The 17,869-nt window shown below is 42.0% G+C and overlaps 1 protein-coding gene across 2 annotated transcripts in view; it reads left to right on the forward strand.

Moving 5' to 3' along the window:
* Positions 1-17,869, forward strand: part of BEND5 (BEN domain containing 5) — a 733,139-nt gene that overhangs the window by 659,940 nt on the left and 55,330 nt on the right. For both annotated transcript variants that reach the window (XM_088674073.1, XM_060276914.2), the window contains one exon: positions 13,038-13,200. In XM_088674073.1, coding sequence (XP_088530199.1) covers positions 13,038-13,200 — 163 coding nt within the window. The remainder of the gene's footprint in view (positions 1-13,037; positions 13,201-17,869) is intronic.

Consider the following 17,869-nt stretch of genomic DNA (forward strand, 5'->3'; position numbering starts at 1 on the left):
TGTAAGAGTCTCCTGCTGCTGTATTCTGCAGATGCAATAGAGGCGGTGAAGAAAGTCTTCTTCGCTGTCGCTACTACCACTTGGTAGGCTCGACATTGAGCTCTATCCAGGGAACCAGCTGAAAGGCCATCAACATGGGATAAAGCATCCCCTGGAAACCATTTGGATCCATTAAGTGGTGGGGGTGGACCATCCGAAACGGTCCCACCTCCCTGCAGAGGGAAAGGGTTGTGGAGAAGTCCAGTTGCACCAGGTAGTGATCTGACCATGGCACTTCTTTAGTTTCGCTTTTACTTAGTTTCAGATCACCAACATCCATAGAGGTGAACACCAGATCCAAGGCATGTCTGCGGCTATGAGTTGAACCAGACAGCCCCATGGTGGCCATGCTTTCCACGAAGTCCTGAGTGGCCCCTTGTAAGGTTGTGTCGGCATGGATGTTAAAATCCCCTAGGACAACCAAACTAGGTGTCTCTAGGAGAACATCTGCCATGACCTGAACCTTCTCGGGCAGGGAATCCTTGGTGCAGCGGGGAGGTCAGTACACCAAAAGGAATCCTGTACTGCCCCTACTGCCCAACTTCCAGAACATGCACTCAAAGAACTGGGTCTTCCCAATAGGATGCCTGGTGCAAACTAATGACTTCCTAAAAATCACTGCAACCCCCCCTCCCCGCCCACAAGGCCTGGGCTGCTGTGCGTAAGAGAAACCTGGTGGACAAGCAGCAGCAAGGACAGGGCCATCTGCTTCATCCAACCAAGTCTCTGTTACACATGCCAGGTCAAGTCCTCCATCCACGATCAAGTCATGGATGGCAGTGGTCTTATGAATCATTGACCTGGCATTGCACAGCAACACCTTCAGGTCGTGTGGGTATCCCTTGCTGATTCCAGTATCCGTCCAGTCAAGACCAGACCTGGAGGCAGGGATATTCCTCAAACAATGACTAAAGCTGCCTCCTCGGTAATGACATGGTCTGGTCTTAGTGTAACTCCTCCTACCCGTGATCACCAAGATCAGTTGTCCCAGTGAATCCCCCCCCCGGTGGAACCTGCCCCAGCCATTTTGTTGGCTGGGACCCACTCCCAGGCAGCCCTGACCCCTCCCCTTAAGAACAAAGTAGAACCTATTTAAAAACAAAAAACAAAACACAATAAAACAATACAAACCAAAAACAGTAAAACTTACAAACATACCAAAATTAAAGAAATTCCCAAACCCGACTAAACATCCATCCCACCCCCCACACCAAAAAGAATTTTAAAAGGTAAAAAAGAAATTTAAAAAACATTTTTAAAAGAACTCTGCGCTGTTCTGAGTTCTCTTGGGCAGCAACAGTAGCAGCGACAACTGTCCTTATGAGGCCTGCCAGGCCCTGCCCTGGGCCAGGTGGTGAGTGGCAGGAATGGGCTCTCAGGCACCCAAGCAGGGGAGTATAAGGCAAAAGATGCAGCCAACATTATGCCCTGTCCTGTAGTGCTCCCACCTTTTATTCAATGCAGGAAGTTGTGTCTGTGATTGACATCACTGGCTTAAAATGCAGCTAGGTCATTTTTCTTCTCAGTATCAAAATGGGGGGTATTTTTGGGTGGGGGGATGTATGCACATTAAAGCCGCAATTTAATTGTCCAGAGATCAAACCTCTTTGATTCTTTTGATGGCATGGCCTACCCTGAGTCAGGATCTTAGAAAATGATGGAGGAATCCAGAATTCTAGTGTAGTTATGATTGGGAAGCGGGATCCCCAGTCCCAATCAGAAACAGAAAAATAAAGCATCTTGGTCTTTTAAAGGGTCCAAATAGACGTGAAGTCAGTAGTGTGATTAGTGTGTCTGGTTTTAAACTTTTAAATAGCAGCTATGGTGCCTTTGGGGGGGTAGAAGGAAGGTGGTGCCATTGAGGGTGGGAGTTTGAACAAGGGACACTTAAATAATGATGCAACATGGGGCAAATAGCAGCTCTAGAGAGGGAGGTTTTCATCATGAACTTAGCCCAAGGGAGATGGTGGGTTTTACAAAAAGGCTACCCATGTTCTGCAGTTCTAATCCTGTGCTTTCATATTTACTTGTAAAGCTGCCAGTCTGTGTGGCCAATATTGCATTAACAATATTGCTGTATTTTAGTCTTGTGCAAATTTACCAAATTATGTGCATATGACTGATTGTGATCAAATCAGTGCAGGCAAACACATTGCCTTATATGACAAAGATAAAACAGGCTTGCAGATTGTGCATTGAAATAATGAACTAGGCTACAAATGTAAAAAATAAAATGCAAGTTTTTAAAAACTTGAACAAATGGAGTGGGAGCCAAAAATTCTCCTTTGCCTAGGTCACCATTTGGTTCAGGACTATCTGGGACAACTTACTCAACCCTTTAAGACTGTTATTATATGCCAAGCTTGAATTGTTAAACTGCTGCTACTATGTATCTTTTCATATTGTATAAAATATAAACTAAATTAATTCTATTTTGGAAGGGAGGGTGCATATGCTTGTTATTTGGTGGTGATGGTTGTTGTTGTTGTTTTGAGAGGAGAGAAGCCTTTTAGGAAGAGAGAAAGTAGCTGCCAACAATCAAATAAACATTGTTTGCCTCCTGCTCCAGGTCACTTCCAGAGGCAACTGGCAGGCTTCAGCACATGCTGGCAGCCAGCATATTTGAGATTATTCTGGGAGCTGCTGGCTCACAGCTTCTCACACTGACTCAGCAGTTTTGGTGTGTGACCTTGTACAGGGAGGAATTCACTTGGAACAAGACTCAAATGCCAGTTATCGCTGGATAAAATAGCAGGCCCCAAACTGTCTTGTTGATCCACATTTTTAAACTGGCAGCTCACATTTCTTCTGTTGTACTCGGAGGTGTGTCTTTTAAAAAAGAACTCTTAGTGCCTTAGTGTCAGAAACCATCGTCACGTTGAGGTCCGTTCAATCTTGTGACTTTCTCGACTCTTTCTAAATAAACAAGCTCTAGTGTCTTGAGCTATAGTGGTAGGAACAGCAGGGAATACAGTTGGCCAGGCTACCAGGATTTCTTTGTTAAGAGATATGTGCAGATATGACACACTCGGTATAAGCCTTTGTGGGTGTGAGGAACAAAGCGGTGACAATTAGAAAGCTGTGTATATAAATACACAGCAGGCACTGAGCACTCCAGAAGGACTGGAAACTGCACAGTAAACGTTATCATGCCCATGTTTGAGAAGTGTGGGAATGGGCCACTGTTGTAGCTAATTATTTTTCTGAAGCTTCAGGAGGTCTCATTTACATTGTATGCTACAGCAGACATTTGTAAGGATTAGAATACTTCTCTAGAATTGCTTCAAGTGAAAGCTGGCGGCTGCATGAAGTGTTGTCTGTAATTGACTAGCTTCATGTCTTCACACAGCATCAAGACAATGTTCCATTATGTTAGCCATTGACAGTATCATTGAAAAGATTACTCTCCTTAAAGTATCTGTCAAGCTTGATTGATTTACAAGGGACAAAAGCACCGAGAGGACTTGAAATGCAGGTCCTTCTTTTCTCCCACACCACCGTTTAGCATACATAATGGATCCCCTTTGATGTCAAAAGCTCATATTCCATTAATAATGAACAGGCTTTTTGAATGCAGGCTCCTTGTGCAGAGTCCCACACTAATAACCTGTTTGCTGCAAAATGGGAATCACTGGCAAAGCAATCATTTGTCTGGATTTTACATGCTATCTGTGAGTCTACACTCAAAGGGATTTCTTTCAGCACTCTGCATGACTGAAGCTCAGGCAAATCCTGGTCTTCCGCTTCAAAAACAACATCCTGAAGATGGTCACTTGAATGGTTTACTTTAATTAGGCTGGGAAAAAATAGCATTAATATATTGTGGAATGTATTTCATGCATAAGGAGCTTATTCCCATTGGTGATACTCTAAATATCTGGTTGTGAAAATGCTCCATCTATATGTTTGATATGGTGAGTCCCAGATACAGCTATTGCTGCCTTGGGTGATTCTTATAAATAAAATGGGGCATTCTTCTATCAGTGGGAAAATGGCTGTTCTGTCTAGGGATGTGCTTCGTCAGAAGCTACTCCCTCCAAAATTAACCAATAAGCTGAAACTGACACAGGGACAAATAGAAGAAGACGGCTTCACCCAAGTATGGCTCCCCTTTATCACATACACAGCCCAACAAGAAAATGACAAAATCCACCAACGACATACAAATCAATATGGCTAACCCACCCACCCCCACTCACACACGAAACAAAGACCACCACAGCCAATCACAAATGAACAATCATACCCTAGGCCACCTCCTTCATTTCTCACCACCAAAGGAACACAAGCACAGCAGAGAACCTGCACAAGCGACGATGACAAAAAAAACCACATACAGTAAATAAAATAGAAACACCATCACATGACCCCACCCCCACCATCTTTTCCCCATCTACCTCTTTTCCCCTTTTCTTCCCAATGTCTCAACAAATGAAACTGATCTGTAAAAATGTTACGAGAGACATTGCACATACTTTTGTAAATCAAGAAAATCTTTAATTAAAAAATAAGAAGAAGAAGAAGAAGAAGCTACTCCCTCCAAACAGTTGGGTCTCTGGGGAAGTTTTAGAACAACTTTGTAAATCCCTGAACTGCTCTTTTGCTAATTTCATCTGCTATTTTTTTTCTACCACAAACTAAGTCTGATGAATTCAGGATCCATCCTACAAAGAACACACAACCCCCTTTTCAAAGCCATCCAGGTTAGTGGTCATCATTACATCCTTTAGATTCTCTATCTCAAGATCACCCCGGGCATTTTTGTGAGGGGGGCAATAGTATATCCGTAGTAGCAGACAATTAAATGAAGGACAAAACAAATGACATATGGCGTGTTTGCTAATTTGGACACAGCCTTACTTTCTTTATAACCAGAATGGTTCTCATCCATTCTATCTGAGGTAGGAATTTGAAATCTTTACCTGCAAACATTTTTTTAGTAAATGATCATACCTTACTTATTTATATTTCCAAGGACAAAAGTTAGAAGTCACTAGTGCAAAGGCTGAGTCACCAGATTTTATTAGTATCTGCTGATTTAATTACCAATGCATCTGATGTCATTCATATTATAAAGCTAAAGCTGGATTTGGAGTGTGCTGCTTTGCTAGGCATCACTTATTTTACTTAGCAGATTAGTCATCAAAAGCAGCTGAGCATTTCAAGAAGCCATTAGAGCTTGGGGATGACTAATTGTGCTCTTTGCAATGGGATCAGAGAAGCCTATTTACTCTTCTTTTTCCAGGAAAAGGAAATGGGACAAAGTCAGTCAGAGAGGGCTTCATTCCCGATCCATCCACCCACCTCAGGTGGATGCTAGGTCTAGCTGAAATCATTGAGATGTCTTGATTAGGCTCCATATTGGTGACCCTTTCCTTTTCACCCAAAGTGGGCCAAGTGTTGACTCCTGCAGTTTTTCAACCAAGTTCAGATGAACAACCAGCAAGTCAGTCAACAACCAGCTTAAGGGTAGCAATCTTAAAGGGACAGGTTGGGCAAAGTAGAACTGTGCCACAGGCATTTTCTCACCTTCCTTTTGTCCAGGATAGCTGACTGGTACTTTCTCAGAATCGTGCTGCCTAGAGCTGCTACTGCCCAGTCATGGATCTTGGATAGTCATCCTCCCAAACATCTTCTCTTTGCCTATTGTGCTGCATTCCTTGCAATTCTGCATGGAAACCATGCAGAATAAAACTTTGCAAAGGCTTGAAAGACTTTGACATAGCTGATCTATTTCTGGCTACTTACCGGTACATTAATCCTCTGAATCCCTAACAATTATGGGCATTTATTATTTCTGAGAAAATGTCACTCGTTTTGAAATACCACCACTTTCTAATCCAGGTATTTACATAATTCCTTATCAGAAATCCCTAGCATATGTAAGCAGGGCTGGGGAAGGTCCACATCTGAAATTCGAGAGAGCCACTGCTCACCAGTACTGTATAATAAACAGTGCTGAGTTAGATGGATCAACAGTCTGCCTCAGTATATGACAACTTCCCATGCTCCTACCTAAATTTCAGAGAAGAATTGCCATGGCTTCAAATTAGCCATGGAATTAGCCAAAAGCAATATCTGTAATTGATTTCAATGGGAGAGAAAGTTAAGTACATAATTAAATATCCCTCTTTTGAAATAATGGGACTTAAGCTCTTGGAATCCATTCATCCTTATTCACAGATACAAATTCTCAAGCTGACCACTGGGTCTTCATGTGGAGGAAGGAGTATAAAATTCTTTATGTTTCAGTAAAGCCTTGCTTGAGCAGCAAGGTCTTCCCAAGCACCGTATTCCTGTATCCTGACTTGCTCTTTGGCCCCAAATAATCATTTAATCTTGAATACTGGTTTTCCTGGCTGCTCTCAATGTACTGGCTCTGACACTGCCATAGCAGATTTGATAGCGACACTTAAAATTGAGATAGCTGGGATTAAAACCAGCTCTGTTTTCCTCATTATCACAAAACTGGATTTTGCTTGCATGTAAAATAACAGATAAATTTATTGCAGTAGCTCTGCAATAGAAGCTCTCCTATTCCCCTTTTTTCTAAGAAGACAAATGGAACTATTTTTTTGTTCCTTTGGAATGCATTTCTATACATTGGACATGCCATAGGAATTTTGGTGTTCGTTTTGGAGGCAAACAAAAAAATAGGATGGGAACTGTATGTGTTTTAAGACTGCAAATGCTGGTTGCTCAGGAATGAGGACCCTCTGGATATTCCTGGCTAAATGAAACCAATCTGTCACATGATGTTAAACCAATCTGCTCATGTTAGCCACAGGGCCATCTTCAAATTAATTTGTAGCCCCAAAAAATAGCAGAAAGGAAGGAATATCCACACAACTGTTTCTTGTTTGCTTCTTGCCACTTCTTGTCCACATACATTGTTTTAAAGGCCCAAGGGGAAGAAATCCCATGTGCTTAGGGAAGAAACCAATTTTCTAAGCAAACATACCAGTAAAAGTTACACTCATAAAAACCACCAGCAGGGACCTAGTGTTTGTTATATTTATACAGGAGGAGGTTTCTGGAGAACTTGGCAGTTCTACTGATATGAGAGGAATGATGAAAGTACTTTTGCCCCCAGAACTTGCAAGGGTTGATTGTACAAAAGAGTTTGGGCTTGTTATAGTAGTATTTTAGTTCTTCTCTAGCTCAGTAAACAAAAACAAAGCACCTCTTGAAAGGCACCTAACATGGAAAGTGTTCTCTCAGTGCAATTATATGCATCCTATTGATCCTGATATCCAATATCTTGCTTCTCACCCCCAAGGTAACAGGGACCTATAGAAAACTATGGTAAAATAATACTGGAAATGACTACCAAGATTATCACCTTCCAACCTGGAAACCAGTTCCATTTCCTGATGAATGACTGCTGCAGAATATCTTGCTTCACTCACTGCAAACACAGCAGGGCATTAATTGTGTGGTGATGTAGCATCCACCTATACAGTCATACCTCGGTTTAAGTACGCTTCGGTTTGAGTACTTTCAGTTTATGTACTCCACGGACCCATCTGGAACGGATTAATCCACTTTCCATTACTTTCAATGGGAAAGTTCGCTTCAGGTTAAGTATGCTTCAGGTTAAGTACAGACTTCCGGAACCAATTGTGTACTTAAACCGAGATACCACTGTAATCTCTTTTTGTGTATGTCTGGGTAGGAGGCATTGGAAGAGATGAAAAGGGTATTGCAATGGGGTCTGAGGCCTTCCTGACCCATCTCTACTTCCATGCCCCAAAGTCCAAGGTCTTTGTATGATGTAGGTCTGGTTGTTAGATTTTACTCTTAATCAAATCTGATGCAGGAAACTAGATATTCCTATGGTGTGCCCATTTCAGAGTGTTCTGATTTTTACTGTGCCTCCTTTAAAAGGCTTCTGCTGCTTATTACAGCTGTTGGAAATGTGGCAAAACAGTAGCTTGACCTACCTGAGTCTTTCATCTCATATGGGTCTCCATTCGCCAGTTATACTGTATGGAATGTGAATAAGATTCCTCCTTTCATCAGAAGATGATGTGAGACTGCATGTAGTGAGTTTTGCCTATGATCCAATGGGCAATTAGATCTGTGTGCCCGCAGCGTTTATTGGTGTTTGTTTGCACCTTGAGCCTGAAATGAAAATCCTCTCTTAAAATTAGCTCTCCTACATGTTCCTGCACATATGATTCAGAGCCATCTACTTAAAAGACCCAGTACAAAAGAAAGAAGTAATGGGAATTCTTACTTTTTAACTGTTGCTTGCCTGCATTGGTAAGGAGCTGATAGGATGTATAAAATGTTTAATTTTTTCTAATCCTTTGTTTTCTGTTCTGCTTAGGGAACATATAAAAGTAGTGAACTATAGATGGAAATGGTGTATATTGGCTTCTACCCTTAGGTTTTCTTGCTATATCTTTGAGATGTTTCTGTTTGTGCACAATCCTTCATAGCACAAGAATAGTTTGGCCCATGTCTGATACATACAACTGGCAAAATCCCTCAAAGCAGGAGTCAAACCCCTTTTCAACTTTCCATCATGGGCAACCTTCCCAGCTGGGTAACAGTACTTGACAGAGCAATATATGCCGCTCTTTTAAGAGGAGGCTACACTCCAGCCATACAGCAGCTTCCACATGCACCCCTCCATCCAGGAAAGCACTTCAGTGATACATTCCAGCACAGCAAAGACACTTAAGGAGGGCACAGAATAGATCCAGTAGGGTGTGTGGCCTGGTGAGAGTCCTGAAGGCTGAGGGTTGCATGCAGCCTGAAGTCTTGGTCACTTGCAAGATTAAAGGGCATTCAAAATTCTTACACTCCTCCCACAGTTATCAGACAGACACTTAAGGCTTTGAGAAGATTGTTTCATGACCATACCCTGAGCTTTTGCCCTGGGCTCAGGCTCTCACCTACATGGGGAGGAGCCAGCCAATTTAGAGGGGAGGGCAGAGGACTACTGGCTAGGGTTGCAGAGGGTTTAGATTGAGATGCAAGCCCTAACACTGAGATTGAGCCCAAGCCTCTCGGCCATGAACAGGGATCCCAGAGACTGCAACCTGTGAGCCTGAAGTTCCTAAGGGAACATCTACCCACCTGGGGCCCCAAGTTCTCCATTGCTAGTTCACAAGGGCAGGCTAGGAACCAGGAAAAACTAATGGAGAAGAGATAGAATGCTGTGTTCTGGGTCAGGAGACAAGCTCTTTCAGCTCATCCATTTCCAAGACAGAGCCTGAGCCTGAGAGGAGTATGAAAGGTCTCATTTGGACTTTTAGGTCTTGTTGAGAAAAAGTGTGCAATTTTCTTGCTTGGAGCTTTCCAAGGTCCTGCAACTCAGGTTTTAAACTAAGCTGTGCTCTGTCAAGCAATCTGACAACAGCTTGAACTATTTTTTATTTCCAACATGTAGAACTTTGTTTCCTGTACCCATGTCTGATTGTCTGTAGTGTAGCAGTTCCCTTTACCTGCCTTTGCTATTCTGCAATTTTCACTTACTTGTTCCGTACCGGAGTTACTCCCCACCCCCGACTTAATTTCCCTCCTTTCTCACTCTAACTGCAGCCACTTCAATTTATTTCTTGGTCTTGCCCTTTTCCCTCTTCCAGTGTCTGTTCTCCACCATTAATAAATTTCCTGGGACCTCTATCCAAACACTCCCACACCTTGCCTTTTATGCAGCCACCCTGGGTATCTGATTAATGTTCGGCAGCTGCTGACCTCCAGCTGTCCCTCCCCTGGCTCACCTATGTTTTCATTTGAGTGAGCCAGGATAGGAATGCTGTGGGAGGCAGCTGAAGCTCCTGTGTCCTCCTGACACCAGGAGGTTTTTGTGTGTGGCTGCTGCTGGTAGTCGTATCAAACTAGGATGATAGGAGAGAGTTTTCTGTTGAAGATAAAATGTGGAGCTTCTCATATGGCACTGCAGCCATTTCATTACAGAAGTATTACTTAGGGCAGTGGTGAGGAACATCCAGAATACAATGGAACTACAACATGCATCACCCCTGACAACTGACAATCCTGGCTAAAACTAATGGGAGTTGGAATCCAACATCATCTTGGAAGACCAGAGTTTTTCCTATCCCTGACTTAGGGCGAAAGCATTTGGCACATTATTTTTGAAACTTCATCTGCAATCTTAAGGACTAAGAACTTGCCTTTTATAGTTAAGTATTCTCAGGAGACTATGGATTTGCATCTCTACTTTAAGGAAGCATTACTCCATGCCAAATTTGTGATAATTTCACAGTTACATCTTCTATCTGCATTCCTTCCTTATGGACATTTTAAGAGCATGAATGCATATGATGCATAGTCTCTGGACTTGGACATCTCTAAGGCTTGGATTTCCAAATGGTGAGTTTCACCATTAGCAGCCACAAAAGGTAGAGAAATATGTGGTGACTCTACTGATTCCAGCCATACATGGCCAGCAGAGCAAACCTGCAGTTGCCATTGCTGCAGTGAATGTGATATGCATCCCATTGCCAGTTCTAACCAGTGGACGACACAGCAGGACCTCCAATGCTGAACTTCAGGTTCATATGGGTGCAGCTAGTTGCTCTGAGAGTCTGATCCAAAACCATTTTCTGCTTTAAAGGTTCAGTCCATCAAACTAGGCCTGGAAACAGATTGTCACCAGATAAGTATAATGTGATCTGAATGCCTAGCTGCTACACTTACTTGTTCCGCTACAGTTAAGGCATTGAAGGACTGCCATGTGCACCTCAAAAATTGCTAGTGAAAGCCTTTCTAAAATGAAGCCTTCTTCTCCAATAGTTCTTATTTCTGCTCCTTCACCATTTCTACAGCCCTGCCCTACTTTTCTCTTCTTTAAGGTTCCACTTGTCGACCCTTCTTCCATACTAAGATGGTCCACTCTGCTGCTACAGAGACTGAAAATCAGTACTTTGGATCTCATTAGAGAGGATGCATTAGAGTACTGCTTGGCACAAAACAGTGGGAATGTTACTATCATAAAAGATTAGTGAACAGCTAAAGCTTCCTACATTTAATGCTAATAGGAAACTGGGTTCCATCTACTTCTAATTAGCCACAAGACTTGCCTTTTTATAACATGAGAAGCTTTAAAACATATCAAATGCTGATAGAGCAGCAGGTATTTTTGAACTGCAGTCTCCCTGTATACCTCATTTATCAAGAGTTGCCATGAATTCCTACATATCTGTTAGCACTCAAGTCCTAGTTACAAGGAGAAGGATCTAAGGAAATCAAGCAGTGGGGTGTGTGTGTGTGTGTGTGTGTGTGTGTGTGTGTGTGTGTGTTTTAAAAATCATTTTTATACTCTCATTTTCTCAGGTACTGGTTCCTGGCAGTCATGGTATTGCATGGAGTGAATGAGCATATGTTCTAGGCTGAAAAGACAGCTGGCTTCAGGGGATTGTGGTGGGCATGGGAAGTCTTTTATTGCTTTGTCAGTAGCTCACCTGCAGTCTAGGCAAAGAGTTCGCTCCACCCAGTGGCTGTTACACTTTGACGGCAGGATACAAATTCATTCTGGATTTTGTGACGGAACACTGCATTGCCCAAGGTTGAGTGCAGAAAAGAAGGGTTAGATGTTGCACACATTTGTTGACCAACAAATAGACTTCGCTGCTGCAGTAAATTAAAATGGCTACTCTGTGGAAATAGTTCACCCACAGTTCTAGCTGTAAAATAAGATGTTGTCCCACCCTGCAGAACACAGAGCACTGCATAAGAGATTCTGGCAGCCCTGGGACAGGGATAAAAAAAATTATCTTTGCAATCTCTCAGAGTAGTGAAGCCCGTCCAGAGAGCCAGATGTGTATGAACATCTGCAGAAACAGCCCCTCCAGAGTTCCTTATCTGCATAGAGAAAATAAAATTTATTTAAAGTTTATATGGTGATGCCGAGTGTTAAAACAGAAGTGAGATTTGAACTTGCAGTATCCCGGGATACAGTGCTTGCTCCTCCTGTCTACATATACGTACATTGGGGTGAGGGGATCTGAACATTCCAAGAACAATGGGATATGTGAATGTGTGAATAAAATTGTGTTTTGAATAGACTGGACTGTGTTTTAGTGAATTTTCCCTTTAGAACCAGACCTAACTAGATAAGATGACAGAGATCTCTGATTACATCTCCTGTTTCTTTAAAATTTAGGGAAGAGTAGATGTTTGGGGCAGGGGAGAGATTTGGATGTAAGTAGAGCCCTCCTGGATCAAACCCAAGGCCCATTGAGACCTGCATCCTGTTTTCACAGTAGCCAACCAAGCAAGGCAGGAGCCCACAATCATTTTCTCCCCAGCAACTGGTATCCAGAGGCAGATTGCATCATTCGGTTTGGATTGAGACTGAAGTGCTGGGGCAAAGGAACTGAACCCTTTCCTCAAATGCTGAATTCTCAAGGCAAAGCTTCCTTCCTCTACTTCAGGGGTCTCCAAACTTACCCCGGTTCGGGCCAGTGCCTGCAGCGCCGATCACGTGGCAGGCTGGAGGGCGGGGGAGCGCTTGGGAGCGTGCGCCCATACACGTATGCACACACTATTTCTGGGTCGCAGGAGCACCAGAAATAGCTTGTGCACATGTGCACGGGCCTCCTCCGACCCGGAAGTGCACCAGAAATGACGCTTGTGCATGCGCGCAAGCTATTTTCGGTGCTCCTGCGACCCGGAGGTGGGCAGCCGCACCACACTAGTAAGAGTGGGCAGCGGGAGGCGCCGCAGGCCGGATAACTGCTTCCTTCAGGCCGTATCCAGCCTGTGGACTGTAGTCTGGGGATGCCTGCTCTACTTGATATCCGCCATATTATGGGAAACTTACAAACAGCAGCTTCTTCATTCTACTGAGGTAACGTGCATATACACGAGAACAACTTGGACACTGGTGTTGTCTTTAGATGGACTCAAATATGTGGTTTGCATGTGCGTGGACTTTTTCTGGTAAATACTTTTCCAGTTGTGTTTCAGTAGTATGGCCTCAGCCCTGCTCCAGCTGATTTCTCGCCTTCTCTTTCTTACAGTCCAGCACCTCCTTCAACCGAGATGCTGTTAAGGCAGGGACAGGCCGCCGGTTCCTTGGCGGGCTACTTGATGACACCTCTTACTGCTACACCCTGGAAGTCTCCTTCTACAGTTACATAGTTGGAGGGACTACTTCTACAGTCCCGTACACAGAAGAAACGTGTATCCTTTGTGATGCTTTCGTTTTTGTTTTCGCTCTACCACGACATGGGAATATAAGGTAAGCAAAGACTTTGAATAACAACAGCTCAAAAAAATACCTTCTTTGCTCAACCACACTGTTATATAATCTTTTCAAGGTTCCTGTTAGGATAATTTAGTATCAGAAAAGTCATGGGAGGAACGTTTCCCATCTCCTCGTTCTCCCTGCAGCATTTGTGTCACATTTGCCAGAGTATCTGGGAATAATGTGGGATGGGACAAGAGGGAGCTGTTGAGTGAGAAGAGAACCAGGCCAAATTGAGTAGCTTTCTGAATGATCTGAGCTTTCTGAATGATATGATAGATCATAGAAAGAGAGGGGGGCCGGATTGCCAGATATAGAATTATATCACGATGCAGCAGCATTGACATGGCTTAAAGATTGGATGGACTTGGAAAATAATGATTTGTTGGACTTGGAAGGGGAGGGAATAGGGGCCGGATGGCATTGGTACCTTTTGAGAGATAAAATAAGTAAAAAAAACGTTTTTATGTATAATATTATAAGAAAATCTATATATAAAGTGTGGCAGAAATATAGAAGATATTTCGAACCCAAAACCCCCTGGTGGGTATCCCCATTAGAAATTGTGGCTGTTAAAAGACGCAATATGGAAGGCAGGTGGCCAACTTATAGAACCCTTTTAGAAGAAAAAGAAGGAACATTAAGATTAAAAGATTATGCAGAAGTTAAAAATCATTTCAGCAGTTGGTTGCAGTATTTCCAGGTAAACCAAAGGTTTCAACAAGATAAAAAGATCGGATTCGAGAAAGAAAAATCAAAATTAGAGGAAATATTATTGGGATCTACGGAAAATCATATAAAAAATCTATACCAAACCTTACTGACATGGGAGACAGAAGAAGAACTAACAAAAAATTCAATGATTAGATGGGGTCAAGATTTGGGAAAGACAATTACAATGGATAAATGGGAAAGCTTATGGGATAGGGATTCAAAATTTACACCCAACTATGATATAAAAGAAAATTTGCTAAAAATGCAGAATAGGTGGCATTTAACACCGGAGAAATTGGCAAAGATGTACCCGGGTGCCAGTAATCAATGCTGGAGATGCCTAAATGAGATAGGCTCCTATATCCATATGTGGTGGGGATGCAAACACATCAGGGTGTTTTGGGACGAAATCTATAGGGAATTAAAAAAAATAGTGAAATATTCATTTAAGAAAAAACCGGAAATTTTTTTACTAGGCATGCTAGGGGAAGATATCAAACCACAGGATAGATGCTTGATAAGTTACGCCACAGCGGCAGCAAGATTACTAATAGCAAAGGAATGGAAATCTCAAAAGGTTCCAACTAAGGAAGATTGGCAAATCAAAGTAATGAATTATTGTAATTTGGCCAAAAGATATGAGGAAGTAAAGGGAATAAAGGAAGAAGATAGTGCGAAAAATTGGAAATTATTTATAGACTATATTGGGTGCCAGGCGGAAAAACCAAACCTAGTACAGAATTGTTAAACGCTCAAGTGAAATTATGGCAGGGAGAGAAGAACAAGAAAAGAGAAAGAAATAAGATATAAAAGGTAGAAATAAAGAAATAACGTTGAAAGAAGGTAAAAAAATGGTAGAGGAGTAGTGAAATAAAGAATATGTTGTAAGAATAGGAAACAAAAGGTGCAGATATAAACAAGAAGGAGAACTGATAAGACAGTTTAGTGAAGGTTGAGAAGAAGGGAAAGGGGTGGGGGAGGGGGGGCAACTAGCTGTTGTATTTTAGATGCTGATTAATTGAAGGGACACACATATACATTTCGTAGCTTTCATGTTTTTATTTGTTGCTGATTTTCTTTGATGGTTTTTCTTGTCTTCATTTTTTCTTTTGTAGGTTTTGTGTAATGATTTGTAATAATCAATAAAGCTTTTTTCAAAAAAAAAAATGAATGATCTGGGGTGAACCCTCCATTTCCCCATCAGTCTTTTGTTCCCCATCACATGTTGTCCTGGGGGCCCTTCTATACTTTTGAGGTTTTATGAGGGGTGCAGGTAGCTGCAGGATGGAAGAGGCGACAGAAAGCTTTCCTTCCAAGAACTTCTTCAAGTAAAATAACCGTAGAATCAAAGACTATGTCTATATACCTGTGTCTCCCCTGCCCTTTTAGGGCTGTATATTGTATAACCTCATTAATGTGCAACTTTTCTGCTTATTCATACTATTCTATAATATTCTAAAGGTTTGCCAGAAGTTTCTATTATGTTTTATATCTAATGGCAAGTGTTAAATTTGTTCTGTCGTCAACCTCTTCTGAATCCTGCTCTAAGCTGTCAAAAGCAATTTTAGCCCCTGTGAGAAAATGCCAGTCACTATTCAAAAAAGACTGTGCTGTCCTTGATTATGTATTCCCTCCGTGATTTACATCTCCCACATCCTCAGCTCCCTGTTAAAAGTCATCCTTCCTTTTTATTTCCCTTTTGGGGGAATTGGGGGGGGGGGTTTGGGGCTCTTTATATCTCTGCAGGATCAACTTGTCTTATGCAGATGGAGCTATATCACTCTTGCTTCATACATCATTGCCATCAGCCAGCCAGAGCAGAAAATAAGTTGTAGATAGCAGTGATTATCTTTGGTGATGAGGTACAGAAAAGCTGAGACTGCAGTTTGATTTCCATAAGCATGGCTGACCCTGCTGTGCTAAAAGTAGCACAAGCTGGTTTGAACAGGCAAACATGGAAAATGTTAGCATAACCTGTGTATTAATGTGTAAAATCTTACCCTGCTCGGATGTAACTTCCTCTCCTTCCTCTTTTGCTGATGTTAGATCTCTCAAAGAAGAGAAGCCCTACCTTTACCTGAATTACATTACACTCATTCCCTGCCACCTTCTGATGTTACATTTCACTTTCTGTGATCCTGGCCAAGAATCAGGGACGTTGGAAGCAGGGCTAGCAAGCTTCTTGAAAATCATCACTACAGAAGCTAAATTAATTGGCACAAGAATGATTAATTGAATACTATTTCATTATAATTGAATACTGTTTCATTATAAATTCCACAATCCTTCAGAGTGCCCAAGCTTGGATATAAAGAAATTTGTTGGAGATTATGTTGTGCAGCTATTGAGCCATGCTAGGAGAGCATAAAAAGACAGCCTTATCATGGGAATGGGGATAAGAATTCCTGTCTCAGTCAGGGATTGTACTCAAAACACCAGCTTTTTATATCTAAGAAATCACTCTTGTCAAATCATCCTAATTTACCAGAGAGACTCTGTGATTGTGATTTCTAGTTAGCTGCATTTCTTAAGTAGAAGACAAAGCAGAGTTCTTTAATGTATTGTGTGGAGCACTGTTTTTCTAATTTATAAATGATCAAGCTTAAGAAGACAACACGTCAGCGCTGAAAATCACCCTCTTTAATGTCAAGATGTGTCCTGGTAACTGACGTATTTGCAGCTAAAATGAAACCATGCTAGTTAGGTTGCAGCAGCTCTTTATGGGCATGTTTGCAAATTGGTAATTAAAAAACATGGTTGAGGGTTTTTTTTAATGACCTTGGGGTTCATTAATGACTGCAGGGAAAACATTTTTTTCTACTGAACTGTGTTGAGATGAAACCTTCTGTAGCTAATTGTACTTTTTAAGAGGAGAATTTAAAAGTGTAATTTGATTATGTTAATTCAAACAATATGTTAATTTTATTTATATGGCCCACAGTGAAAACTGTGGATTGGATCCAAAACAAGTTGGTAGCACTTAGGTTCGATTGAAAGTAATATGAAATATTAGTTACAACTAATGGATGTCCAATTAATTTCAATAGGACCTAAGCTGGTCAAACTTGGGCTGGATACAAACCAATAGCATGTTTTCTACTGAAGATGTTTGAAAAGGAAGCAGTAACAATTTCTGGTAGCAATGATTAGGGATAGCCAATGTGATACCTCCCATGTGTTGTTGGAGTATAATTCCCATCAGCCCCAGCATCTCCAATTATTAGGAATGATGGGAGTTGTAGTCCAGCAACATCTGGAAAGTACCACAGTGACTACACATGTACTGAACTATGGGCTACTAATACGGTAGGACCACAATATTTATTAAGGCTGTGGTGTATATTTCTGCATTTCTGCATTGGGGCTGAGAACAGCTTTCCTCTGTCTGATACTATTTCAGTGTAGTTTTTCCTATTTAGGGTTTTCCTTGCTTTCTTAAGAGAGATCCATCACTCAAAAGTCATATAGTAAGTGTGCTGACATCCAGGTGCAGTGTAGCCAATCAGATTTGACTGTGTGATGACATCACTTAAAGGAAACAAAGCCAACTGATAGGGCTTGCTGCATTAGTCATGTGAATAAGTCCAATCAGTTGTATCATTCATTGCCCTCGCTCTGTATAAGCATTTTTTGTTGTTGTTTAGTTATATCCGACTCTTCATGACCCCGTGGACCAGAGCACGCCAGGCACTCCTGTCTTCCACTGCCTCCCGCAGTTTGGTCAGACTCATGTTGGTAGTTTTGAGAACACTGTCCAACCATCTCGTCCTCTGTTGTCCCCTTCTCCTTGTGCCCTCCATCTTTCCCAACATCAGGGTCTTTTCCAGGGAGTCTTCTCTTCTTCTTAGAAGATGGCCAAAGTATTGGAGCCTCAGCTTCAGGATCTGTCCT

This window comes from Zootoca vivipara, chromosome 7 (assembly GCF_965207765.1).
Source record: "Zootoca vivipara chromosome 7, rZooViv2.hap1.1, whole genome shotgun sequence".
Taxonomy (NCBI): Eukaryota; Metazoa; Chordata; class Lepidosauria; order Squamata; family Lacertidae; genus Zootoca; species Zootoca vivipara.